This window comes from Oryx dammah, unplaced genomic scaffold, assembly GCF_014754425.2.
Source record: "Oryx dammah isolate SB20612 unplaced genomic scaffold, SCBI_Odam_1.1 HiC_scaffold_10, whole genome shotgun sequence".
Classification (NCBI taxonomy): Eukaryota; Metazoa; Chordata; class Mammalia; order Artiodactyla; family Bovidae; genus Oryx; species Oryx dammah.
In genome coordinates, this window is record NW_024070194.1 from 65,510,042 (window position 1) to 65,537,261 (window position 27,220).

The window sequence follows — 27,220 nt, forward strand, 5'->3', positions numbered from 1 at the left end:
AATCCACCTGCAGTGTGGGAGGCCCGGGTTCGACCCCTGGGTTGGGAGGATCCCCTGGAGAAGGGACAGGTGGCCCGCTCCAGTATCCTGGCCTGCGGAATTCCATGCACTGTACGTGTATAGCCCGTGGGGTTGCAAAGACTCGACGCACCTGAGCGGCTTGCGCTGTTAACTGCGAGTGGTCTAATGATCCTGCTTAGGTAACAAAACAGGGGTCTTACGCATGTTTTAAAAAAGTTTCTCCATCTTGCTTCTGTCTTTACTTTTCCTCCCACCCTTTGTAGAAATGACACCACATCGTATCTTTTTCTATCTTTTTAACAACTTTTAGCTTAACTCTAATCCAAACTTGCCAGAAACTTTTCCAAAGTAAGTTATTTTTCCCACAGAATATTTCAAATATTTATGTAAGGTTTTTCCAATTATATTAATAGAATGGAAGCTATTTCATGGTAATTCATTAAAAAATTACGCACATCTACCAAAACACACCATATTTCAATGACTCCAACGAAACAGCTATGTCAGATGCACCATTTTTACGTATCACTCAGGGAAAAACCGGCCAACTCCATTATGTCAGAATGCTTTCTTATGAAGAAATTCTATTTTATACTTAACAGAAAATGCTCTTTGGGATTTATTTAGATGGTGAGCTTTATATGTCACTCTTAGTGACGTGAAGTCGCTCAGTCGTGTCCGACTCTTTGCAACCCCATGGACTGTAGCCTATCAGGCTCCTCTGTCCATGGGATTTTCCAGGCAACAGTACTGGAGTGGATTGCCATTTCCTTCTCCAGGGGATCTTCTCAACCCAGGGATCGAACCCGGGTCTCCCACACTGTAGACATACGCTTTACCATCTGAGCCACCAAGGCAGGCCACTCTTAATCATACAGTAATACCAGCTATAGATTCATTTTCAGATTTATCCAACTTCCAAAAGAAACCCTTTTTATCTTTTATTTTGTACGATTCAAGATCCAACAAAACACAGCTCACAACTCTTGACAGTCATGTCTATTCAGTTTCCAAATCTAGAACATCCCCTTCAACCCTGACCTTTTTTTTCTTTCAAAACACAGACTTTGTTTTAAAATTACAGGTCAGTTGTCTTATAGGAAGTCCTACAATCTGGATGTGTCTGACTGTTTCCTCATGATCAGATGCAGATTAAGCAGAATGGCTAGAACAGGTGATGCTATAAACTTCCCACTATAAGCAATATATCTTTTAAAATAAGACTCCATCTTTATTTCCACGATTTTCTTCCAAACTCCTGACCCCAATTCTGCAAACTTTGATGCTGGTGCTATCTTACAAGGGGGTAACCAAAAAAAAAAAAAAAAAGACAAAACCCAAGACTCTCTTCTTTCCTCAAATGGTCTTTAAATGTTTTGACTCTAGTCCTTCCTCAAATGGTTTGATGACAAGCTGCAATAATCCAGTTATCCCAACAGTAAAACTATCCAAATTCATACAAGTGGGAACAATGACAACTGCTGCCTGGCTGATAGCTTTCTAAGGACAACATTAATTGTAAAATGCATCCCAAGAACAGAAATTTTAAAATGTAGGGGTGAGGAGAAAGTTTCTTAGAATTGCTAAAATATACTCTATAAAGTTAAGGTTTCTGTCAATTAAGAAGGATTTAAAATGTCAATTTTCAATACCTGTAAGGAAGAGTTATATATACACAAAACAAAACATCTATTTTGCTGAAGGCCACTTAAAGGTCTGGCTTGAGAAGTTTCCAGAGGGAATCCAGAATCCCTTTGTGGTAAAGGCTGAGAGGAGCACATAGGCCAAATCCTGGTTGGAGCCACGGGGCTCAGAGTATGCACACGCGCAATATCCAGCTAACAGTGAAAGGATCTAATTTTCTCCAACACAACCAACACAATTTCCATTCCAATAAAAGTAAAAAGGAAATAAAAAGAAACCCTACCAGGTTACAGCAAATATCCAGCAAAAAGAACAAACTTTTTGCAGAACAATTCAGGTTGAAACCTCGTCACTGTAACCCCAGCACAGCTCCTCCCCACCACCTTCCACTTAAGCAAATGCTCACAGGCCTATGATCCTTTCATTCCCAGCAGAATCCAGGGAAAACCTCTGCTGGCTACTGAGTCACACAGCGCTGATGGACAGGAACCTGAGTTGTGGCGCATGCTCTTTAACTGAAGAGCAAATACAAAACAATCAACAGCTGCTGCTGCTGCTAAGTCACTTCAGTCGTGTCTGACTCTGTGCGACCCCACAGACGGCAGCCAGTATCCTCATTAAATAACATTCCAAATTCAATTCTAACGTAGATTATGTTTTCAAACCTTCACAGGTCAATTTATATCTCCAGGGCACTTCCAATAACTAGATAATTCAGTTCTGAAATTTTAGGTTTTACCCTAATTATAACCTCAGTCAATGAATTATATTTATTAAAAACAGGCAAAACCTGCAAAAACCCAATTTTAGAAAGAGCAACTACATTTAAACACAAAATTAGTTAAATGTATTATTGACAGAATATGTTCCATAGGAGTCCAAGACACTGGGTTCCTTCCATCAACTCTTTCCATGTTAACTAATTATCTTCTCATATCATCTTATTTCTTCTTAAAAGGAATTAAACTGAAAAAGCCATGATGAGGAGTGCAGCTTGGACACACACTTTCATATTCTGCTGGAGGATGCAACTAGACAATAAGTATCACAATTCTTTAAAATGTATTTATTCTTTACTTCTAGGAACTTACTCAAAAGAAATAAAAGGCAAAGTGCAAAGAAACTGTATGTTCAAGAATGTCCACACCGTTGTTTAAAACAGCAAAAAAGAAAAAAAAAAAACTACTAACAACCTAAGTGGCCAATGATTAGTGTTTAAAATATTATTAGAATACCATGCAGTCAATAAAAGTAATCTAGATATTTACCAACAAGGAAAATGCATTAAATTAGAATTCAAGCTGGGAAGCAGAACCACTGTGAGTTACAGAATAATTATAGAATTTTACCTTACACAATTATAGGACTAGCTCGGAAAGCTGTGACGGTCCCAAAGGGAAGTAGGAAGATCAGAGAGTCATCAACGAGAGTCTATTTGAGACATCTGACACATTCAGCTACAAAAACGTGGCTGCAAAGGGAAGACTCCTGGGGAGATCTGAGAAGCTGCAGGTCTCCCACCAAGTGAGTGGCCCTGATGCATCTGTTAACCAAACCATCAGCAACCAGAAAAAAAGAGCTGGATGCAGAGCAAAGGAGATCAAGGTCTGCCTGGACCTCACCAACACCTCCACGTCTCTCACTGCATATCACCACAAAAACCTTCGGAGGTTTAGGGAGGGCTGCTTACACAAATTCTCTTTTGGCCAATTCTAGCCATACCCAGCTTCAGCTTAAGTAAACTGATACAGTACTAACTACCGTGGCACCCCCGGTCAATATGGTACACACTCACCTCTGTCATCACATTCAACTCCTGAATTAAAACAACAGCAAAATCATACTCCAGTGTAACACGATGCAACCATCCCTTATACAACTGAAAAGATGCTATCTCCTCAAAACAGAATATAAAGTCTATCTTCTCTTCGAGTAAAGTTCTTTCCTTTCCTAACTGAGTTGTACTTCCCCTTTGATATCTTGTGACTTAAATACTGAAATACAAGGTTAACCAGTAATGCAGAAGAATGGGGGGAAGAATTGGTTACTATACACACAAATATTAAGAAAGATATAGAACAATTCATAACTACTAGTTTTCATTCTATAACTGGTCATGAGGTGACCAAGAGCAGCTAGTGTTTATCATAATTTTCTTCTCCCACTATCCATCACAATTTTCTTTGCCCTCTGCAATCATCTCATCCGGTCACTGTTCCTTGCCTGATGTGTCTGTGTCTTTGCGACCCCATGGACTGCAGCCTGCCAGGCTCCTCTGTTCATGTAATTTTTCAGGCAAGAATACTGGGAGTGGGTTGCCATTCTCTTCTCCAGGGAACGTTTGAGACCCAGGGACATCCTGTGTCTCCTGCATTGTAGGCAGATTCTTTACCTGCTGAGCCACTGGGGAAGGAAGCCCAGAGACTCAAACCTTCTTTACCATCAGCAGCCCTATTTGTATTGTGTTGCATTAGCTTTCCATTAACTTTTATAGTATAGGACTCGGGAGTGGTTAAGAGGCACTCCAGGGTCCTTGTGCATTCCAGACACACTCCTCTCCACCCCCACTGTGTAGTGAAGTGAAGTCGCTCAGTCCTGTCCAACTCTTTGTGACCCCATGGACTGTAGCCTATCAGGCTCCTCTGTCCATGAGATTTTCCAGGCAATAATACTGGAGAGGATTGCCATTTCCTTCTCCAGGGGGTCTTCCCAACCCAGGGATCGAACCCAGGTCTCCCGCATTGTAGACAGACGCTTTATCATCTAAGCCACCAGGGAAGTCGTAGCAACCCAATTTCCACTGACGGTCGGGATCAATCACCAGTTGGGATCAATCAACCATAACCAATACAGTAATCTCCTGCTTTGCCCATTAGTTTACTGGCACAAGGAAGGCAAAGTGGCCAGGTGTTCAATTTCCAGTTTAACAGAACCAATGCTGCACTTCCTAGTAAAAGCATTCCTCTTTAGAACTCAGAATTCTACACTGGCACGCCCAAGAGTTGATGATAAAGAAGAAAAATTTTTGCCAGCAGATCATTAGAGGTAAGTGAGAAAAGGTCACTTTATTTCCACCTCTTGAGCCCTAGACCTATGAATGCTGGCTACAGGAGAAAGCCCACCACACACCTGTGACTGATTCAGAGACCAGACCCCATCTCAGAGAACATTACATCAGCACTGCAAAGAACTGCCACCAGCAGGTACAGAGTCTTCAGAAGGACATCCCACTGTTCTATCCATTCAGCTGCTTTGAGGTAATGGGGAATATGGTAAGACCAGGGATTTCGTGAACATGAGTCCAATGCCACATTTCACTTGCTGTAAAATCAACTGCCTGGTCAGAAGCAATGTGATACAAAATACCAAGACATAATTAAGGCATTCTGAAAGTCAATAAGGAGTTTTGGCAGAAACAGTGCAGGAAGGGAGAGCAAATACATGCCCAGAGCAAGCAGCTTTTTCAAGGAGAACAAAGTGTTCTCCTCTTGTTATGGAAGTAGTCCAACACAAACCACCTGCCACCAGGTATCTGGCTGGTCCCTCCAGAGGAATGGTGTCATCTTAGGGGGTCACAGTGGGGGCACTCTACCATTAGCAAGGTGGTCATTCAGCAGTAGTGGGCTCCAGGCCAGTCGTGATGTGTCTGAGCATACACACCATCTCCATGCCTGCCACTGTGATGTCTTTTTCATCAGCCCTTTGGGCAAGGACTGAGGTAGATGGGGAAAGGCTGAAATCCAGACATGATATCCTGTCCACCTGATCATTAAGATCCTTCTCTGCTGAGGCTGCTCTTTGATGGGCATTCACAATGAACCCAAATATTACTTTGTGTCCATTTGGAAGTATGTCTGTATATCTACTCCCCATACTTCCAATTATGTTCCTTCCAAGCCCATAATCAATTAGCCAAACGATTAGCTACTGCCATGAACCGAGTGGGTCCCCATCTCTAACCATCTCTCTTTCCAGACAGAACAACAAGATGCGCTGCTCAAAGATGTACCAGTGAGCTGCAACAAGGATTTACCATATAGCACAGGGAATTATATTCAGTATCTTGTAATAATTAATAACCTATAATGGAAACTAATCTGAAAGAAAAAGTACATACACATATATAATCATTTTGCCATATACCTGAAACTAACACAACATTGTCAATCAACTATACATCAATTAAAACAGAAAGATCTGCCCACAGAGGGAACTTCCCTTCACCACTGCGCTCTGGGTCACGGCTGACTGTGGTTATAGGGCTACAGACGTCCATGCTGGCACCGGCATATCATGTAGAACCATTTATAAACTAGACCTAAGTTGTTTTTTCCTCAGTTAGCTGGGACTCCTCATGAGGCCCTAAGTGTGGCCTCAAAGTGAAGAAGCAAAGAAACAGGAGCTTAAGTATACACCTTGTGGAGTATACATCACAAGAAAAGGTATATAAAATACTCAGTAATAAAATCAAGTTATAAAATGATTATATACCTGCTTTTTTAAAAAAGAAATGGCGTATGTAAAGCAATTATCCTTCAATAATAAATAAATAAATATAAAAAGAAAAAAAAGAAATGGCATAGGGGGAGACCACTGCCTCCCAGCCTATGATTCTAGGAGTGAACGAAGTACAGTTTAAAAAAAAGTCAGTGAATCCACTGAAGTGTTTCCTCCAAGGTTTGAACACCACATGAATTTTAATTAACCGGAAGGGAAAAAGGAATAGAGTGAGAAAGTTTTCTCCAGATAGTTGAGGAGAAATACTTCCTCCAGATAGTTCATTTTTTTACCAATGAAACAACTAAAGCTCCACATAAGGGATCTATAAATGGAGAAAAAAACAAACAAACATTTAACACTTTTCCAGGTTATTCTTCATACAGGACAAATTCATATCTTTAATTCATACTCAAATAAATGTGACTCTGCGAGGTAATTACTTAAGGAATACAATGCATCATTTCACAAACTACAAGGTAAAGTGGTAGTTAATACCGTCACAGTCAGCACCACCCTTAATTAACTGAGTGGAGAAAACAAAGCACTCCTGCTTTAAAACAAACAAACAAAAATCAAGGTTCTATAAATACCGACAAAAGTAACTTGTGCTACCACTGCCTGCCTATTTCCCCACACCAGCTCACAAAACAGCCTCACAGAATCAGTATTGGCCGTCTCCATCCTAGACTGATTCATTAGCATCATCCGAGACCTGATTCACTGACCACATTTTCCAAACCAAAAAATCACACCGAGCATGACACAGTCTGACAAACTATATTTTCCCCTAATTTCTTCATCCATGATTTAAAAGTGTAAGAATTACAGTGGTATTAAGAATCAGTTAACAAATCTTACTGAAAGCAGCTAAATTTTCTAAATTATAGCTATTCCCCAAAAATAGAGTCACTTTTACAAGTATTCCAAAAAAAAAGCCTGAGACATGGACAGAGGGATATTCTGTTCCCATCCATCAGTTATAAAACAGAAAGAGATAAAAGAAGGACACCTTATTAACAAAATACCACATACTGAATACAAACCAAATAAGTTAACCATTTAGAAATCTAAATACCAATTAAGGATATACAATAATATTAAAAATAAAGCCATCTAACAAGATATGTACAAGATCTATATGAGGAAAACGACAAAACTCTGATGAAAGAAATAAAAAAACTAAACAGAATCCACGGTCTTGCCTAAGACCTGATACTATCAAGACATCACTTCTCCCCACCTTGATCTACAGATTCAACAGATCAAAATCCGAGGAAGTTACTTTGTGAATATCGACAAAATGATTATGACGTATATATGCAAAGATGATGTCAGACAGCTGAATATGATGTCCTTCATCACATCTACCTTCAACAATTTTGCATCCATCCTTGGACAAAAGGGAACTGTGGGATCCAGAGAACAAATTGCAAAACCCAGTGTAGTACAAGATCAACGAGAGCTGTTTTAAAACAGACTTGTACCCATGGTCTCAGCTGGACTTAAAACTGGCTCTATAGCAGAGGCCACAGCTACAGCCCCAGTTAGCTTTGGTTCTGACACCAGCACCAGATGTCAGGGGCACAGGAGGACTTTACCCACTTGTAATCAGGTAATACAAATACAGACATCAGTCTCAGGCATCAACCATGCACTGACCTGTGAACCAGCTCCAGTTCCTTGCAGCTGCAGTTCAGGAGCCCCTAGAGAACACTAATTTAGACAATCACTCAGAGACAAGAGAACCTCTGTGAAAGTCCAGGAGTCCCGTGGAGAAGTTCCAGCCCACCACTATAGCAGAAGAAATGTGAGATAAGATGCACTGGAAAGGGTAAGAAGAATAGTCTGATTCCACCCACTTCACACATCCCTTCCAAGGCAGCACAGCTCAGTGCCAAGAGAGCCCTTCTCAACTAATGACTTCTCCGCCAGGTCAAATGAGCGCAGGTGAGGGAGCCCGTGGCTTCCCAGCTGTGGGACACACTGCCAAAGCCCATTTCTTTCTCGCTCCATCCAGAATTCTGAAGTGTGAACAGCACCTCTAGGAGGTGGTGAGTGGCTGGTACACAACAAAAGGGATGTGGATCCTACTGAGCCTGTCAGAGACTCCACTAAGAAGCCCGACCACAAGCTTCTGAGAATGCTTTGCCCACAGTGCCCCGCGTGCCCAGCGTTCCATATCCCCACCTCATAACTGGCTCAAGAGAGTGCTCCTGATAGTGGCAGAGTGAGCTTTCGCAAAAGATCAGTGAGCACACACAGAGGCAGACTGAACCTGCGGCCTGGGAAAGACCATAAACTTGAGCCATAAGCACCACCCTCAGAAAAGCAAAAAAGGATACCTGTTACTTTGCAGGATTAAAAAAATGCAAGCAAGCTTAAAAATTGTCACAAGGAGGAGCAAGATATTTAGAGCAGGCATATCCTTAGAAGATCTATCAACGCTTTGGAATTCCTAGCAGACGTGACAAGGTATTTCTCTCCTGCAGTCAATTAGTAAAGACTGAAAGAGCTGACAGCTCTACTTCAAGTGTGAAGACAGCAACACAAGAATTCAAAGAATATAAAAATTCAAGAAAAAAGGACACCATCTAAGGCTCACAATATTCCAGTAACCAATCCCAAGGACAGAGTTCTGTGATTTACCCAATAAAGAATTCAAAACAGTGTTTCAAGGAAACACAATGAGCTACAAGAAATCAGAAAGATCATTTAATGAAATCAGTAAACACATGAACAAAATTTAACAAAGAGATAAAAATCCTAATAAAGAAACAAGTTCTGGAGCTAAAAGATGCAATCCGTGAAATAAAAAATGCAACAGGCCATCAACAGCAGCATGGATCAAGTAGGAGAAAGAATCTGTGAAACAGGAGACAGAAACTTCAAACACTGGAGAAAAAAAGAGTGAAAAATGGCTACATGATTTGGGGGATATGATTAAAAGAAACAATCTGTGAATTATTAGAGTCCCACAGGAAGAAGAGATGGAGAAGAGGGCACAAAGTATTTTTAAAGAAATAACAGCACAGGACTCCCCAAATCTGGAGAGAGATTTGGACACCCAAGTCAATGGACCAAAGACCTTACAGAGACGTCATCAAAGAAGAGACACAGATAGCAGATACACATAGGGAAAGGTGCTCCACATCTTTAGGGGAATCCAAATCAAAATGAGTTATCACTACACACCTATCAGAATAGCCAAAATCCAGAATACTGACAGCACCAAATGCTAGTGAGGATACAGGGCAACTAAACTTTCACTCACTGATGACGTGAATGCAGAACTGTACAGTCACTAGAGGTGAAAACACAGGTATGTACAAAAACCGGTACACGAATGTTTACAGCAGCTTTTATTTATAACTGCCAAAACCTAGAAGCAACCAAGGTGTCCTTCATTGGGTGAACAGATAAACTGTGGTATATCCACACAACGGAATACTATTCAAAGACAAAATGAGCTGTCAAACCATGAAAGGACACAGAGAAACCCTGGATGAGTATTACTAAGTGAAAGAAGCCAACCTGAAAAGGCTACAAATTGTAGGATTCCACCTATATAACAGTCGTTACAAAGTAAGCCTTAAGAGACGTAAAAAACATCATTTATTGCCAAGAGTCAGGAAAGAGGGAGAGATGAGTAAGTGAAGAACAAAAGATTTTCAAGGCAGTGAAACTACCCCGTAATATAGTATAACGGTGGACACATGTCATTCTACGTTTGTCAAAACCTGAAGAATGAAAAAAAAAAAAAAACAAAGAATGTACAACACCAAGAGTGAACCCTAAACTATGTACACAAACTCTAGACTCTGGGTGGTAACGATGTGTCCGGGTAGGTTCATCAACTGTAATAAATATACCATCCTGATAATTTGATATTGATGTTGATAACATGGGAGGCTGTACACATGTAGGGGCAGACAGTATATGGAAATTTCTGTGCCCTCCATTCAATTTTGCTGTGAAGCTAAACTTGCTCTTAAAAAGTCTATTGGGGGAAAAAAGTGAAAGAGAAAAAAATAAATCCGTTCACCTCAGTATGTTAGCTCAAGCACAGTTCTGATGCATCAAACAAAGTTTTATGAGAACACCTTCACACCTATTAATTTACATGCATCTATGGTTTTCTTACTACAGTGACAGAGCTGAGTAGTTGTGACAGATCCCTTGGCCTGCAATGCCTAAAATACTGATATTACCTGGCCCTTTGGGAAAACACTGACCACTCTTGCTCTGGAACAGTGATTTCCAACCCGAAGTGGATATTGACATCCCTAGGGAGCTTTAAAAAAAATTCCAGAGCCCTAGACCCAACCTAATCCTTACCTCCCCTCTAAAAAAATTACAATTTAATTGGCCTAGGGGTAGGACCATTAGCTATTACTACACCAACAGAAAAATCTGTACAATAAAACGGGAAAATCTACAAGATAAAAATCAGGATACCCAATAATACAGAAGATAAAGGCAGGACCCTAATACACAGATCACAGAGACCACAGAGAACTACATGACCAACTAGAGCCGTAAGTCTGGCTCTGAGCTCCACGAGTCTGCAAAGAAACAAGATCTCTACATGATTTACAGTATTCGTGAGGTCAAAACATTTTGGTGAAACTAAATTTTTTTTCTAAGACTTCAGCCTGACTGTAAAAGGAAAGCTTTATTATAATTTTTCTCTGTGATGTAAACATATCATTTATTCCTCTCACCTTACACACCTTACCTCTTAGCCCAAAAAACAAAAGTCCTCAGAGTGGCAGGATTTCCTACAGACAGTACCATGCTCCCTGCCTGCCTTTCTTCTCTTTTTGGTGGGGAGTTGGAGTGTGGTGGGGTGGAGAGTGAGGCAGGAGGAGTAGGGAGAATAAGGATGAGTGTGAAAGAAATGCACCACTAAACTGGAGATAAGGTGGCTCTATATTCCACATTATTAAATACAAATAATAAGCCCACCAATCCAGGGAGTCCCCAAGTTATGACACATGGTTGATACAAAAGTGATTTATTCAGACCTATAATTCATTTCTGCTGCATTTACCCACTTTTGAATGACATCTGTTGATTATACGAAATGTGTCCACACAAAAGAACAGAGTATATATCAGGACAAAGCAAAAGCACAATTTCACCTTAACAATGTTACCTTACATTTAAAATGTGGTTTCTCTGTTTTCCAAGGTGGGAAACACTACACTGGTGTTCTACATTTTAAGGACAGTAGTTGAGGGATATTTTTGACCAAGCCTTCATCTCCCCCACTACCCCCCCTGGCAACTGACACGATCAAAGTCAAACAACCTTCAGCTCTTTCAAATGTGCCCTGGTGCGCATTCTGTACTTACTACCTAGATCCCACGCTTGTCAACCTCCCCTTCCATGTTACTCATGACTCAGACAAACTCACACTATGAGGCATTCAAACTTCCCTGAAACCCCCAAACACTGCTCTATTCCTTAAAATTCTCTCTACAAGATCCTTTCTAAAAGGGACAGTTCTCAATCCACGTGTAAGTCACACATATTTTGAAGATATACACACACACAAAAGATTCTAAGTGTCTAAAAATGCAGCAATCTATAACACAGGAGATTATGACAGAACATCAGTTAACATCAGAAGGAGAAACTTGCCCCTCGCCCCTGACCCAACAGTACACAGCCAGGGAGAACTCAGGGTCCCTCCCATTCCTCTCTCCTGCTCCCCTGCTGCCCACGCTGCCAGCTACCATCAAGCCGTATTCCTAGTCTCCAACCCACTGCTCTGCCAATCAATTCAACTGTGGAGGAGTAAAAGCTGGAGTGTGGTGGAACCAACTGTGTACTAACAGCTGAAAAAGAGAAGGTCTATAGATTCACTTCTGTGACTGCAAATTACTTTCTGTGGGCGTACTAGCTTTATGCTGGAGAAGAACGGTTCCAGGTAAAATAAGTCATCTCTGAGTTCTCCCTTTCCTATCAACCGTATCCCCTTTACCAAGCTTCCTGATTCTTCTGGCACCTAGTCCGTCCTTTTCTCTCTTAACTACAGCTATCTCAATTCAAGAAATACCCTTTACGTGTGGACAGATGCAACCGTCCTCTACTGGTCACTCTGCATCCTCATCCTCTGAGCAAAAAGTGGAAGGATACAAAACAGACTGACAGTGGTTGGGAGGAGCGGGTGAGCAGGCACATGGGAAGGGGGAAGGAAGGGGAACTTTCGGTTCTGCTTTGACTACAACTGAATTATCAGAATCTTTTACAGGAATCTTTTCATTACCTAGATGCTTCTTAAAAAAAAAAATGCTGCCTGACATTTGTTCTTTGCAAAAGCAAAATTCTACTGACTGCCAAAACTAAAATCAAAAACCTTTCAAAAGCAACAATTTTCTTCCATACAGAATGTTTCCTCTTCCCTAAATTTAAGGCTTTATAAGCTATGGTTCAATGATTTTTCACATAACTATACTACATATAATATTGACATCACAACACCTAGTGAAGAGTCTTTTACAGAGTATACAATTAATAACTATTTGTTGAGCATGAAACAACTATTTGTTGAGTTACTTTTAATACAGCTCTACAGCCTCAAACACTCTTCCTTCTAGCAAAGAAAAATAAGTAGTCACAGCCTATCGTAACGATTCCAGGCACTAGAAAGTTCAGATAATTCACCACCACTCATTACCATCACGCAAGACCAGCCTCCCATCTCCTCTAGAGCTCCTTCCAATCCATCCGTATTCCAGCCTCCTTCCAATCTGTTCTCCACTCTAAACAAGAGTCATCTTTAAAAAGTAAAAATGATAATGTCATCCCATTACTTAAAATTCTCAATGTCTTCTTATCAGCTTCAGAAAAAAAAGACCAACACCCTTAACACAGCCTATAAAACCTTAATGATCTGGTCCTCACCTAACTCCTCTCAGATCACTATCCTCTCTCTGCTCACTATACTCTAGAGCACAAGGGTTTATATTAATAACTCATTCGAAATCATTCTGCTTTCCCTCACCTTTGGGCCTGCACATATAATGCTCCTGGTTCCCTCTGGTAGGGACAGCGCTGTTCCTTCCCTAACAGTTTCTTGGTTAACTATCTATATGGTCACCCTTCAGATCTCCATCCCAGCGTTACTTCCTTGGTTTGCCAGGCTAGGTGGAGCCACCTGACAGGATACTTTCAAGTCAACATGCATTACCCCAGATAAAATTTATTACAGTATGTGATTTGATTAGTGACGGAGGCAGAGATTATATCTGATTCACAAAATACACTCAGGGCATAATAGGCAGTCAAAAACTGCTGAATAAGTGAACAGGGGACAAACTAATATATTCTGTAATACAATGAAGCACATTACATATAATTATGCATGTTTCATTTTACTGGCATTCCTATGGTTCCAAACTTAAAAACTTGTGAAAATTTGCCTGTTTGCTTTAGGATTTTTATGGCATTCTCTGATTATTCTGAAAGAATGGGAGTATCACCAGTCTGTCTCCCTAAGCAAGCTCTGAATATGATTATTAATTGTAATGAAACATGGAGCTGAAAACAAAGATTTCTCAATCTTTATGAAAGAGAAATGGATTAATCCAAAGTGTTTTTTATTAAAAGTATAAAAAAAAACCTAAGAAGAAAAATGCCAGAGGAAGAGCTGAAACAAAACAAAAAGCCAGTTGTTGTTGTTTTTTCTCCCACTTTAGTTGGGTTTCTTTTTTTTAAGACATAAATAAATTAGTACAGAAAAGGGATATATGGTACCATAGGTAATATCAACAACAGATTACTTCAAATCTAATTTGGAAGGAACATACTCAAATTAGAAAAAAATTAAATGATTACTATAAACAATTTAAGACCAGTGTTTCATATTACTTCATAAAAATCATATAATATAAACAACTTCCTATTAATCAAATAAATTCATTCGAACAAATTACCAAACTTTTAGCTTGGGTAAGATTTGGAGAAAACAGATATAGGAAACTAAAACTATTTGGAAATTAGTGCTGAAAGGTAAAATATACAGAGGAAAACTAACATTCAGAATATAAGAAACTATCAAAAATGATTAACATAGAATATGGCAGTATTAACAGAATTCCTGCAGAAGGAACTTTAAAGTTTTTATGAGGTATTGCACAAGCTTTAAGTCAGAGATGTCCACTACAGACAGGGCTATACAGTGATATTTAAAATTCAGACTCCCAGCATTACCTTAAATGGAAGATGTTAAGCCTACTAAACCAACTATTCATATCAAAGTTTCTCCAAGTGTGGTGTGCAGGCTACTGAGGATCCCTCACACCCTTTCAGGAGATTTACAAGGTCAAAACTACTGCTTTCATAGTAATACTAACACTATTTGCCTTTTCTTCTGACAAGATGTCTTTCAATATTCTGTGTGACAAAAGGAAAAATACTTTAAAATAATTCTGCTGCATTCTAAGTATAATAGGAAAAAACACTTGTGCAAGCTAAATAAGTCATTTTTCCATGGAACTTCAAAAAACAACTTCAAAAACTACGTGTTACCTCAAAAAACAACTGACAAACTATGGTTAATCAGACTGGACATTTGGCAGACATCTTCCTTAAAGTGAATGAAGTAAGCCTATCATTTCAAGGAAAATTTTTGTTTGTTTTGTTCAGCAATGTTTGTTGCCAACAGTAAAATTCGAGCTTTCAAGTAAACATTAGAATTTTGGAAACCTTTAATCCACCAATGTGAGCTTGGAAGCTTTTCAATAACTTAAGACTCATGAAGATCTGCAGTGATATTAACAAATGTGATTTTTTTTTAATATCCTGTAATGGAATGGGTCAACATTCAGAAGGATCCACATAACTAAGTGAACAAATATTTTCCATCCAAATGACCCATGCAATAATTTTTAATGTACTGGAGTATAAAATGTTGACATTGTTTCAGAGTCCACACTGCAACAAACCGTTAAGAACTACTGAGTTTCAATACAATATCAAACAAAATTATCCACAGTTATACATGGACTATTAAAATACTTCTCTCTCTCAAACTACATAACTGTATGAAGCCAGATTTTTCCCATATACTTCAACCAAAATAAAGTATCACAATAGGCTGAATGCAGAAGTAGATATGAGAATTTAGTTTCTTCCAGCCACACACTAAAGAGAGTTGGAGTCATAAAACTATGCCACTCTTTCCAAACTTTTGTTTTGGAAACCTACGGATATTTTTCAAAAAATTACTATTTATATTCTTTATGTTAAAACCCATCATGTTATTTTAAACAAATTAATAAATGTTTTAAATTTCTCCATTTTAATTTTTGATACAGTACATACTGATAAATATAACCCATCTCAAAAACGTTCTCTGGAGTCCTTGGCTTTTTTTAGGAGTATAAAGGAGTCCTGAGACCTTTACGTTTCAGTACGGTTGATCTATACTGTGAAGAGAGAAAGACAAAGACGTTCTAATTTAACACAATCTCACTTACATTTTCTCTCTTCAGTAAGACTGAACTTATTTATTCAATGTCTTGATATCTTCGTTACGACAAAGTAAACATTTCAACATACAAAACAGAAGGAATAAGTGGAAGTAAATTGGAGGGTTTTTTAGAGGAAACTGAAGAAATAACTCAGAAACAAACGAATGAAAAGCACTGGAATTACAAGACTAAAAAGTCAGAAGCAAACTAATAAAAACCATCAGGACTGCAATTGGACATAATCTAGTTTAAACGTGTCCTTTTACAGAAGATAAGAATTAGCAGGAGAAGGAAATGGCAATCCACTCCAGTATTCTTGCCTGGGAAATGCCATGGACAGAGAGGCCTAGTGGGCTACAGTCCATGACGTTGCAAAGAGTCAGACACAACTTAGTGACTAAATACCAACAACAAAAGAGTTAAAGGCTGGTTAAAATACAACTAATTCGTGATAGAGTGAGGATGAAAACTAACCTTCCAGACTCCTTGAATAGTCCATGTAAACTTCCAGAGCTTATATACCAGGCAATGGGCAGGCACTGGAGATATGGGAATGAACAAGACAAACCTGGTAAACCTGCTTTCTTGGAGATCAGCATCGGGTCAAACAGATGTAATCAGTACACAGAGGAAACACATTGGATTCTATGGGAGCACTGAACGGAGTATAAACTGAGCTCGTAGGGAAGAGGTCTCTACGAAAGTAACCTCATTACTGTCATCTACCAACATCAGCATCACTCCCTCTTTTGCTAAGGACTCACTGATTCATCACCATTCCTATCATTATTCTTAGTGATGTCAACATTCACTCAGATAATCCACCCCAAACCCTGGCCTCTCAGTCTCCAGACTTCCTGAACTAAAACATTTTTTTCTTCATCACTGTCAAAATGCCTCATGGTCATCACTAGTATTTACAGCATTTTCAAAAATCTAGATCTCTAAAAATCCTGTATTCTGAACATCCAATTTCTTCTTCTATCTCTGGAGTTGACTTGCTCTAGCACCTCAATTTCAACAATCCTTAGATTTCACAGGACTTCCCATTCACTAATCGTCCCAGTTTTTCACTATCTACTTTGCAACTAAGACGTGCTCCAAGTATAAAATACACATCAAATTCCAAAGACTTGGTACTTTAAAAAGAATGCAAATATCTCATTAACAAACTGTGTTGATTACTTATTAAAATAATTGTATTTTGGATGCACTGAATAAACACAATGTTATTAAAATTAATTTGAACCTATTTCTTTATACTTTAATATGGCTATTATAAAAATTTTAAATTAGATATGTGGCTCACATTATAGTTCTCTGAGGCAGTGGTAATCTATTCTGTGATGACTCCTAAATGTGGATCTCTGACTCCTCCTTAAACTCCAGAAGGACTATCTACCTAGCCTATCAACTTCATTGTCAAATCTAATGCAGACTGAACACACATCCACAAAGAGCACTCTTGATAGCCCCCCGCCCATGTGCAGCCATCCACTGACACAGGTAGGAAAATAATTTCGACTAGCAGTCATCCTGCAAGCCCTCTTTCCCTCATATCGCATAGTCAATCCATCAGTAAGCCCTGTTCAGCGCTGCCTTAAAAATGGCCAACCTCTCCCCCGAATTCCTCACCCCATAACAAAGTACAAGCAATTCTCATTCTCTGCCCGGACTAGTATAATAATACCCTTCCTCCTGGAAATTTTGCTCTTGCTTTCCCTTTAGTATGTTTGCCACTCAGTAGCCTGAATGATTCTTTCAAAAAATAAATTAAGTACTGCAATGATAATCCCATCACATCTGGAATAAAATCCAACCACTTTTCAAGGCCTACATGTGATCTGACCCCTGACAATCTCTCTGACCTCTCTCCCACCAGTCTCCTTCTCACTACCCTGTAGACATAACCCTTAGAAAGATTTTTCCCATCTCAGAGCCTCTGAACTTGCCTTTTTCCTAGATCCTCATGGGGAAGATGCCCTATCCTCCAGGTCTCAATTCAAAGGTCACCTCCAGAGATTATCACTTCCTCCTGCCCAATCCCAGGTTTCTGCATCCTGTCACCCTATTTAACTTTCCAAACAGCACTTCTCTCTATGTGAAAGTCTTTGTTTTGTGTTTTTATTTTGGGTGGGGGGAAGGGGAGGAATCCCCTGTCCCCTCCCCTCTATAATGAAAACTTTCTAAGAGTAGGAACTTGGCCTCACTTACTATTTTATCTGTGGTACCTGGAAGGTACTCAAAAGATTTTGATCAAATGAAGAATGATAAATGAATGCAGTAATTTTTCACCTAAACTACAAGACCTGACACAGAAGTGACATTTAGACAAAGAGGAACAAGCTCTCTAGTTAGACAACACCATTTGCAAAGGTAGAGAAGAATGAAATTTCAAAAAACTGAAAGGGCGTTATGACTGGTAAGACTAGAGCAATAGGATGAATGTAGCAAGACTAAAAAGACAGGAGCTATACCATAAATGGCCTGATAGGCCTCACTGAGAGACTGCATATTTATGAAGAATCACTGACTAACTTTTAAGCAGGGGAGTGACATGATCAGATTTCCATTTTCAAAGTGCCAGTCAAGCCACAGTGTGAATAATGGGGATGTGATCAGAGGGATATGTGGTAATGTAAAGACAGAAGCTAGAGCAGTTGTCTAAGCTTTACACTAGAGTAGTACAATAGAGACAGAGAAGACTAATTTAAAGAGATATTTAAGAGGAAGAATCAACAGGACGTGGTACAGATCAATCAGTGGTGGTAGTTGGGTAAGGAGGTGCCAGGGAAGCATAATGGAGGAGGCAAGAGATGAATAAACAAAATGTGGTATAATATACACACACTAGAGTATTACTCAACTGTAAAAAGGAATACAGTACTAACACATGCTACCAAGTGAATGAACCAAGCTTGAAAATATCACGCCTAATACAAGTCAAAGAGACACGAAAGGCCACATATTGTATAATTCCATTCATATGGAAGATATAGAATAAGTAAATTAACAGACACAAGGCAAATTGGTGGATCCCAAGTGCTGGGGGCAGGGTGGTTGAGATGGGAACAAAACTGCTTAACAGTCTCAGGCTTTTCTGAGGAGCAATGAAAATGTTTTAGAATACATCAAGGCAGTGGTTGCATAACACTGAATGTACTAAATACCACTGACCTGTATACTTTAAAATTGCTGGTTTTATACTATATGACTTATAGCTCAATTTCTAAAACTGCATTATGAAGCAAATAATATAGCTATATTCTAATCAATCTATGGCAGGAGTTACTAACAAAACTGGTTGTAAATTTTAAATATATTAAAATTTTTAAAGCTCTCTACTCCTTACTGTCATAAATAAATTATAGTAACATTCATTATCTTTTCCCCCACATATAGCAGTTGTGCAGTGGATTTAATAAGACTTTTATCTTGTAGAGATACATACTAAAATATTTATGGATGAGATGATATGTCAAGGATAGACTTTACCAGAACAGTAAAGAGACAGGAGAGGATGATAGATGGCCATGAGCCGGCAATCATTAAAGCCAGATGATGAACATGTAGGGGTATCATTATACTATGATTTTTTTAGTACATTTGAAATTTTCCATAGTGAGTTTTAATTACTATGCTAAAAATTAGTGAAATAAGACTTCGGGGCTTCCCTGGCAGCTCAGTGATAATGACTCCACCTGCCAACACAGGAGATGTGAGTTTGAACCCCGATTCAGGAAGATCCCACACGCCATGGAGCAACTAAGCCCATGCGCCAAACACACGTAACATTCCTTAGGGTGTTTTGGTTTTAGGTTTTTTCCACAAATACTAGTTCACTACCAACTATATCTCAGAAAATTTCATTTTGTAAATGAAGAAAACTGGTAAATTAGTTAAGCATACCTATTTGGGTACTTTTAAAAACTTTTCAAGTCTCCTTTCTATGGAATTAAAGTATGTGTCAGCTATTTGCTTTAAAAACAACAGGCAAAAAAATAATAATAATAAAATAAAAATAAAAACAACAGACAGTAATCACCATTTTCCAAATGCCTTATCTTCTTAATTTTGTACTTTAAAAAGAGTCCCTTATTTTTAGCATGATGTCTTATTAAATAAGTAGTAAGGTCTAAAAAGTTTTTAGTTCCAGGGCTTGGCTATTATCCTTCAAAAACCAAGCCATAACTTCAGTAAAAGTTATAATCAACACTAAAAGGCATTAGAAAAAATACACAGCTCCCCCCAAATTCAAACTTTCTAAATGCTCCAAAATTAGCTTTTAACTATGACTTTTACCTTATTTTTTGTACTACCACTATTTTCATGGAATTACAGTCTATATCTCTACTAATATTTGACTCAACCTCTTGTCCCAATATTAGCATCTTCCTCTGGCTAATACATTCTTGTCTGCTAACTCACAAATGTCTAATTCCTAGAATATAATTTAACCTAAGATAAACAGAGTTATCTATCCTAAATAGCCCTAGAGAGACTTCCCCAGCCAACCAGTGCTTAAGACTATGCTTCCACTACAGATCCCTCTTCAGGGAACTAAGATCCTATATGTCAATAAATAAATAAATAGCACTGATCAGAACTCAAATGCCCCAAACATCTCTTTTCTACTTTAAGGAGTATTAGCATTCACCACCTATCAGAACCAACTGGAGAAAGCAGACACACAGAAGAGGAATTAGAAAAGTGTTCTTATTTGAAGGGATTATTTCAACAATTTTCTAAACAAAACAAAACAAAAAAACCCACTTCTCTCCAAAAGACAAAAACAAGCTAAAACTGAGAATCTAATCACAGACTAGAACTAGATCACAGTATCGCATGTAAAGTTCTTAGTGGTACTGTAGTTACAAAATGAAAAAAAGATGTTTGTTTTAATACAAACATTCCAATGATATACAGCCCTAAAGAATATTCAGTACTCTTGAGAGCATCAGTAAGAACTGGTATAAAACTCCACTCTTATGAATGGACTTTCATTAAGACCTAACAGCAAGGTCAGATTCTGCCTGTTTAATGGCAGCACTGTGTTAGTTGCTTGGTCATGTCCAACTCTTTGCGACTTCATGGACTTCTCCGTCTACCGGATTCTCAAGGGAAGAATACTGGAGTGGGTTGCCGTTAATGTTCAATTAATGTTATGACACGATATAGGTCAATCTAACAATTAACTGAGGAACTTCCATAAAATTATCTAAAATTCCATTCTCTTTATTGAGATATAACACTACTAGTTTCAGGTGTACAATAATTCACTATTATTTGTATATACTGCAAAATGATCACCACAGTAAGTCCAGTTAACCATCACCACACAAATTTACAATTTTTCTTTCTTATACCAAGAACTTTTAAGATTTACACTCCTAGCAATTACACAATATTATTAACTAGAATCACTATGTTGTGCATTACTAAACCTTGTTTAATTCATGTATTATAGATTTCCAAACTACATCTCCAATTTCTCTAATTTTTCAAACAACTGTTTTACTCTAACTTTCAAGTACAATTAAGATTTCTACCATTTTTAACCTGTCCTCATCTCTGCAATCATTCTGACTGTCTTTACCTGAACACAGTTTGTGTGGAAATCAGAACTACTCCAAATATTTCAAGAAGTTTTTTGTTTTGTTAACGTCTACTAATTTTTCTAAAAATTTCCGTATCACAATTGCAAAGCTGATTCAGAAGAGGAAAAGGCAAAAACACACAAGTAAGGAAAAGGGACCAGTGAGCTCAGTGAAAAACTAGCTTACAACTCCTGTAATTCAATACTTCAAGTGCCAGAGCTACTATATTTTGTGATTCAGGCAAGTTCCCAAGTTATAAACATACCTGTTCTTATAGTACAACTTGGAACTCAGAGGAAACAAATAGTAAAATAGTTGTGAGGATCCCAGACACAACTCACAAGAATCTGTTTATTTCATGCCATTTCTGGACTCATTCACATCTATAGACAGTGTGATATGGATAGAGTATGGCTTTTAGAGCCTGTCAGAGTTACAGAGAAATCCTGACTGCCAATCCCTAACTGTACGATAAAATAAAAATTTATTTACATTTTCCGAGTCCTAATTTCTTCATCTGTAAGAGAATACTGTCTATCATGGAGTTTTTGCAAGGATTAAAGATAATACGAATCAACCAGCAAAGACTGTGACACAGTAAACACTCAATAAGCAGAAGCAGGTGTCTTACTCTTCCCTTTTCTATTACCCTCTTCATACATTCTTTTTATCCACTTAGGATGCAGAATCAGAAAATCTGGGTTTGACTCCAGGCGCTATCTCATACATGATATGGAACTTTAGGCTAGGTATTCAATGTCTCAGAACCTCAGACTGCTCATTTGTTTAAAAAAGAAAAGGAAAGGAGAAAGAAAAAGATCATAGAACTACTGTAATACCTAAGTGACATCATTTTATAAACTGGAATAAACTATAGAGTACCAAAAGTCAATTTTTACCTACTCCAAAGTGCTCCCACTCAAAAAATTACCTGCCTTCCAAGACTATGAGTCTAATGAGCAAATGAATACAAACTAACATCACAGGTACAGGAAATCAAGCTAAACTAAGCAGCTCACTGATGGTATCCCCTCATCCTCCCAGACTTCAGGATATACTTGTTGACCAAAAAGAAGCCCCTATCGGGGGGATTCCAGAGGAAAAAATTAAAAAGTTAAGAGGTAAGGAAGACTTTTCTGTCCTTACTCAAACTATGCTGAGAAATCTTTCGTAAGCAGTTTCTGCTCCTTTTCACGTATATCTCCTTCCTACTCCCGCTGAGTCCCTATGATAAAGGCAGTGTGGACCCTGAAGTGGAGTGCAGAGAACTGGCCAGAACAAATGAATTCTAGTTGAACAGTGACTGTCCTTGACATAACCACCAGAAAAGTCAAACTAAGGTAGAAAAATGCAAAGATTTGTCTTTATGTCTAAACAAAATACACCTTCTATTTTGAATACTATTTTCCCCTAAGAAATTCAAAAGCCCTGTCCTTTTTAAAAGATAGCGGACTCTTCTGAGGAGTTTTGCTATTAATAATAAAATTTAATAAAGTCAACAGGATCAAAAGAGCTAACAAAGTGCTCAAGGACTCAATTGCACTACAGCCAAAAGAACTTGCCCGCTGAACACCTTACCAGAACTGTACTTCCAAAGTGTAGGAAAGAAACAAAATCAAAACTAAATTCTCAGGATAAAAATCACTCAGGCAATAACTCACCTTGGGTATAAAAAAATTCTCAAAACACAAGTGACCATATACTTTCTCCAAGTGAAACTATGTTTACACAGGATGTTGGCCATTACCCAATCAGTCACAGAAGGGATACAGAGAGATCTCAAAAGACATCCAAACTGATATTTCCAGTACTATTTGTCCCCTCTCCACAGCACCACGGCAGATCACAAAATCAGCTACCACCACATCAACTTCCACAAAGTGCATGTCATCTCTGGAGCCTGTCTGAGCCTCCTGGGAAAGCAGCTAGTGACCATCTTCGTGAATTTCATTTTTTCCCTCTCCCCCAAGTACTTATGAGTATCTCACTAGTGTTGAGGATCATCAAAAAAAAAACAACTTGGGGCCAGTGACAGTGCATCTTAGCACCATGGTACTAACATGCTTAAAAGACTACAAGAGAAACAGAATGATTTATTTACAGATATAATGAAATTTTACAGTGCTTCAAAATCACATGATGGTAGCAAGAAGGGAAAAGAAAAGGGGTCAAGGAAGAAAAAAAAAAACAGCACACAACTACCTGAAAAAGAAACAGTCAACAGACAGGTTAAAACATGTTTGCAGTGGCCAACACGTAGCAGTTACCACACCATATATTTGTCAGATTTCCCAACATGCAAAACAAAAAGAAACCAGCCCTTTATGAAGCGCCTGTCTGCTGACTTCTACAAAGAAATGACTTCTCTAGAACTTGGGTAATTTAACTTCCTGTGCTCTTCCTTTGGCTTTCAAAATCTTTAACACCTGCAGCAAACTGAGATTCACCTCAATTTTAAAGTTCTTCACGTGAACTTGAATAAAACGTGTTTATTTTCAATATCGATAAACAGTAAGATAGCGTTTCTATTTGAAAACTATATTCACATTCCTATTAGATTTAAGAATATTTTCTTAAAAGCCAAATATAAAGTTTGCAAAAACAAGTAATACAGTAGTTGTGGCAAGCACTCAACAAGTTTATCAGCGGAATTTCTAAAATAAAAGCCTGAAAAAATGTATGCGATAAATTCCTAGTAGTGCTACTGAAAATACAATGTTACTAATATGGGAATTGAGAAATATTCAAAATATTCTGAAAACAGTATCTTCTTCTAAAAATAAAGAGGAAAAGTATTTGCCAACACAGAGACGATTGGTTCTTAAAAATTATAACCTACATGGGATGCCTTTCTATAAATACTTTAGTTCTCTACTGCAATAACCCCAGCCTTTCAAAGCACGTTTTGGTCATGCCTTTCCACTAACAAGCGAGTTTTTCGTGCCATTACATTGATACAAAGGACCCTGCTACTTTTATTTGCTTCTACTGCGAACTGTTCAGTTTACACAATTAAAGGTCTACAAATTAAACCATCACACAACATAATTCACTTTCAAACATTAAAAGCAAACAACCAATCCCTGTCATAGAAAAGTGACAAGAATTTTCTAATAAATTTACAGTAACATATTTGTCGTTACAGTTCTAGTTCGGAGATTCATTCTATACGTGTACTTAGAATGGAAAGAGACAAACCTCAGGGAAAAAAAAGCAACCGGCGATTATACCGTTCTATTTTTACTTAAGAAGCCACCAGTTCAAGAACTTTTAGGGAAGAGAGAATATCCAAGCCATTTTTTCAAGTAGTTAAGGATAATTTGTGTTTTACACTAACTACCGCCCTAACAATCTCTAGAATATATTGTGGTGGGGGCGGAAGTGAAATTGATGAGAGGGGAAAAAAAACCGACTTGAAAACCAACAGGCAGGCAGATTTACAAACCTTCAATTAAAGGGAATTCGGAGGTTAACTTCTCGACGCCCTCCCTCGCTCCCCACCCGCTTCCTCCTCTCCTCGGGGAGGTCTATGTGATGTGACTCATGACCAATCTTTTTAAAAAATAAATAAATAAAAGACACACCCTCTGGGCTGAAACTGACATAATCGCCCCCACCCCACCCTCCCCCGATGCACCCCCGTTTCCCCTCCAGCTCCTGCCTCTCCTCGTCCCGGCCCTCGGCTCTCCGCTCAGGCGGCCGCTCCGAAACCTGCGGCTGGCGGCCGGGACGGAAGCCCAGCGGGTGGAAGGCGGCTGGAGAGCAGCGCGGTCCTGGGGGCCGAGCCCGCGCGGGAGGAGGAGGGCAGCGGGGCGCCGGGCTGCGGCGGCCGCGGCTCCGGGATCCCTCGCCCATTTTCTCTCTCGGCTTCTTGGGGTTTCAACCACCAAAGCCACTTCCTGTATCACAGCCCGACTTTCCCGAACCCGGCCGCTCGCTATCTACTCCGGCTGAGCTTGGGGCTGGGGTTAGGCTTTGGGGTTGCCGCTGGGGTTAGGCAGCTCCCCCACCCGCCCAATGGGCTGGTCACTCGGGCGGCCGGTGGCGGGTCCTCGGCCCGGCCGGCAGCGCCCGCCCGTCCGCCCGCCCGCGCGGCTCACCTGTATGTAGTTGTTTTCACAGTAGTCCGCTACCCGGGTCAGGTTCTGGTAACTCTCAATCAGCGCTCTCTTGCCGGACGGGATTTCCTCCTCTAGTAACATCTGCAGCTCTGCCATTTTCCACCCCTCCGCATCGCTTCCTCTCGCGTTAAAGAGACAGAGGCAACAGCAAGGTCCGCGGAGGCTCCCAGCACCTCACAGCCCGGATACAAACCGCCTGCCCGCCCTCCCGCCTGGTATTGTGGGACAGCACCTCCTCCTCTTCCTCCTCACTTTCTCCACCCGCCTCCACCCACTTCGCGCAGGCGCCGCAAGCTCGTTCTCTCGCGAGCTTTCCTGCCTTTCCCTCCCACTTCCCCAGACCATGGGATTTCCAACCCCCCCCAACTTTGGCATGGCCTTCTGGGAATTGTAGTCTCTCACTGGCTTGCTGCCCATCAAAGGCGCATGCGTCCAGGGAGCCTCCGAAAAAGACTCGGGAGGAGAGTAATAAAAGAACTTGGAAAGAGGCTGGAGGTTTAAATCCCAAGTTTCTTGACAGCTCCGGGAGATGGCGCCACAGAGTGATTCTAGAGAATGAACGAGTTCATTCTAGTTCATTCTCTAGAACAGGGTTCCCCGAGAAGGCTGTGAAGCTTGGCAGAATTTGCTTCACTAGGAATCAGATATCATTCTGACAAGGATTAAAAGGGACTAAATATGGAGAACTCCAAATCTTTACTTCCTCCATCTTTTTAGAGATAACGCGACTCAGGCTTTACTGTCTAAACTTCTGCTGCCCTCAATTCACTTAAAATTTAGTCAATACTTGATATTGCCAGCTCTGTACCAAGCAATGAAGTAAACATTGCAGGTACAAGTTGAGTAAGGATAATTTGTACCTTTGCATGCATGCTTAGTCGCTCCCCAGGTTCCTCAGTCCATGGGATTGTCCGGACAAGAATACTTGAGTGGATTGCCATGCCCTCCTCCAGGGATCTTCCCTATCCACGGATCCAACCTCCATCTCTTACGGCTCCTGCTTTGGCAGGCGGGTTCTTTATTGCTAGTGCCAACTGGGAAGCCTACTCTGTACCTTTAAAGGCCCACAATTTAAAAGCAACCAGATGCATATAATCTAAAAATATTCACTATGTTGTACACGTGAAACTGAAAAGGAGTCCCCTTAACACCAAGATCTCTTATTGAGTTTATAATTAATTTCTCTCTCCAAAACTTTATTCATTTCTTCCTCCCCTTTAACTTCAATCCTGTGCTAACAATACTAATCAACCAGTGTCAGATAACTAAACTTACTGCTGTCAATAACATTTTTTTTTTAGTTAATTATTTTTTTATTGAAGGATAATTGCTTTACAAAATTTTGTTGTTTTCTGTCAAACCTCAACATGAATCAGCCATAGGTACACATATCTCCCGTCCCTTTTGCACCTCCCTCCCATCTCCCGCCCCATCCCACACCTCTAGGTTGATACAGAGCCCCTGTTTGAATTTTCTGAGCCATACGGCAAATTCCCATTGCCTATCTATGTAACTCCAATACTTTGGCCACCTGATGTGGAGAGCTGACTCATTTGAAAAGACCCTGATGCTGGGAAAGATTAAGAGAAGGAGATGACAGAGGATGAGATGGTTAGATGGCATCAGTGACACAATCAACATGGGTTTGGGTGGACTCCAGCAGTTGGTGATGGACAGGGAGGCCTGGTGTGCTGTGGTTCATGGGGTCGCAAAGAGTCGGACACGACTGAGCAACTGAACTGAACTGAATGCACGTTTCCATGTTACTCTTTCCATACATCTCACCCTCTCCTCCCTCTCCCCATGTCCACAAGTCTATTTTCTATGTCTGTTTCTCTGTTGTTGCCCTGTAAGTAAA

At 39.7% G+C, this 27,220-nt stretch overlaps 1 protein-coding gene across 12 annotated transcripts in view; it reads right to left on the minus strand.

The window, feature by feature from the left end:
• The window catches only part of ABI1 (abl interactor 1), an 86,086-nt gene extending 60,438 nt beyond the window's left edge, over positions 1–25,648 (minus strand). For all 12 annotated transcript variants that reach the window (XM_040248450.1, XM_040248457.1, XM_040248452.1 and 9 more), the window contains exon 1: positions 25,342–25,648. In XM_040248450.1, the coding sequence (XP_040104384.1) occupies positions 25,342–25,458 (117 nt within the window). In that variant the 5' untranslated portion in view covers positions 25,459–25,648. The remainder of the gene's footprint in view (positions 1–25,341) is intronic.
• Positions 25,649–27,220: the final 1,572 nt, after the last annotated feature.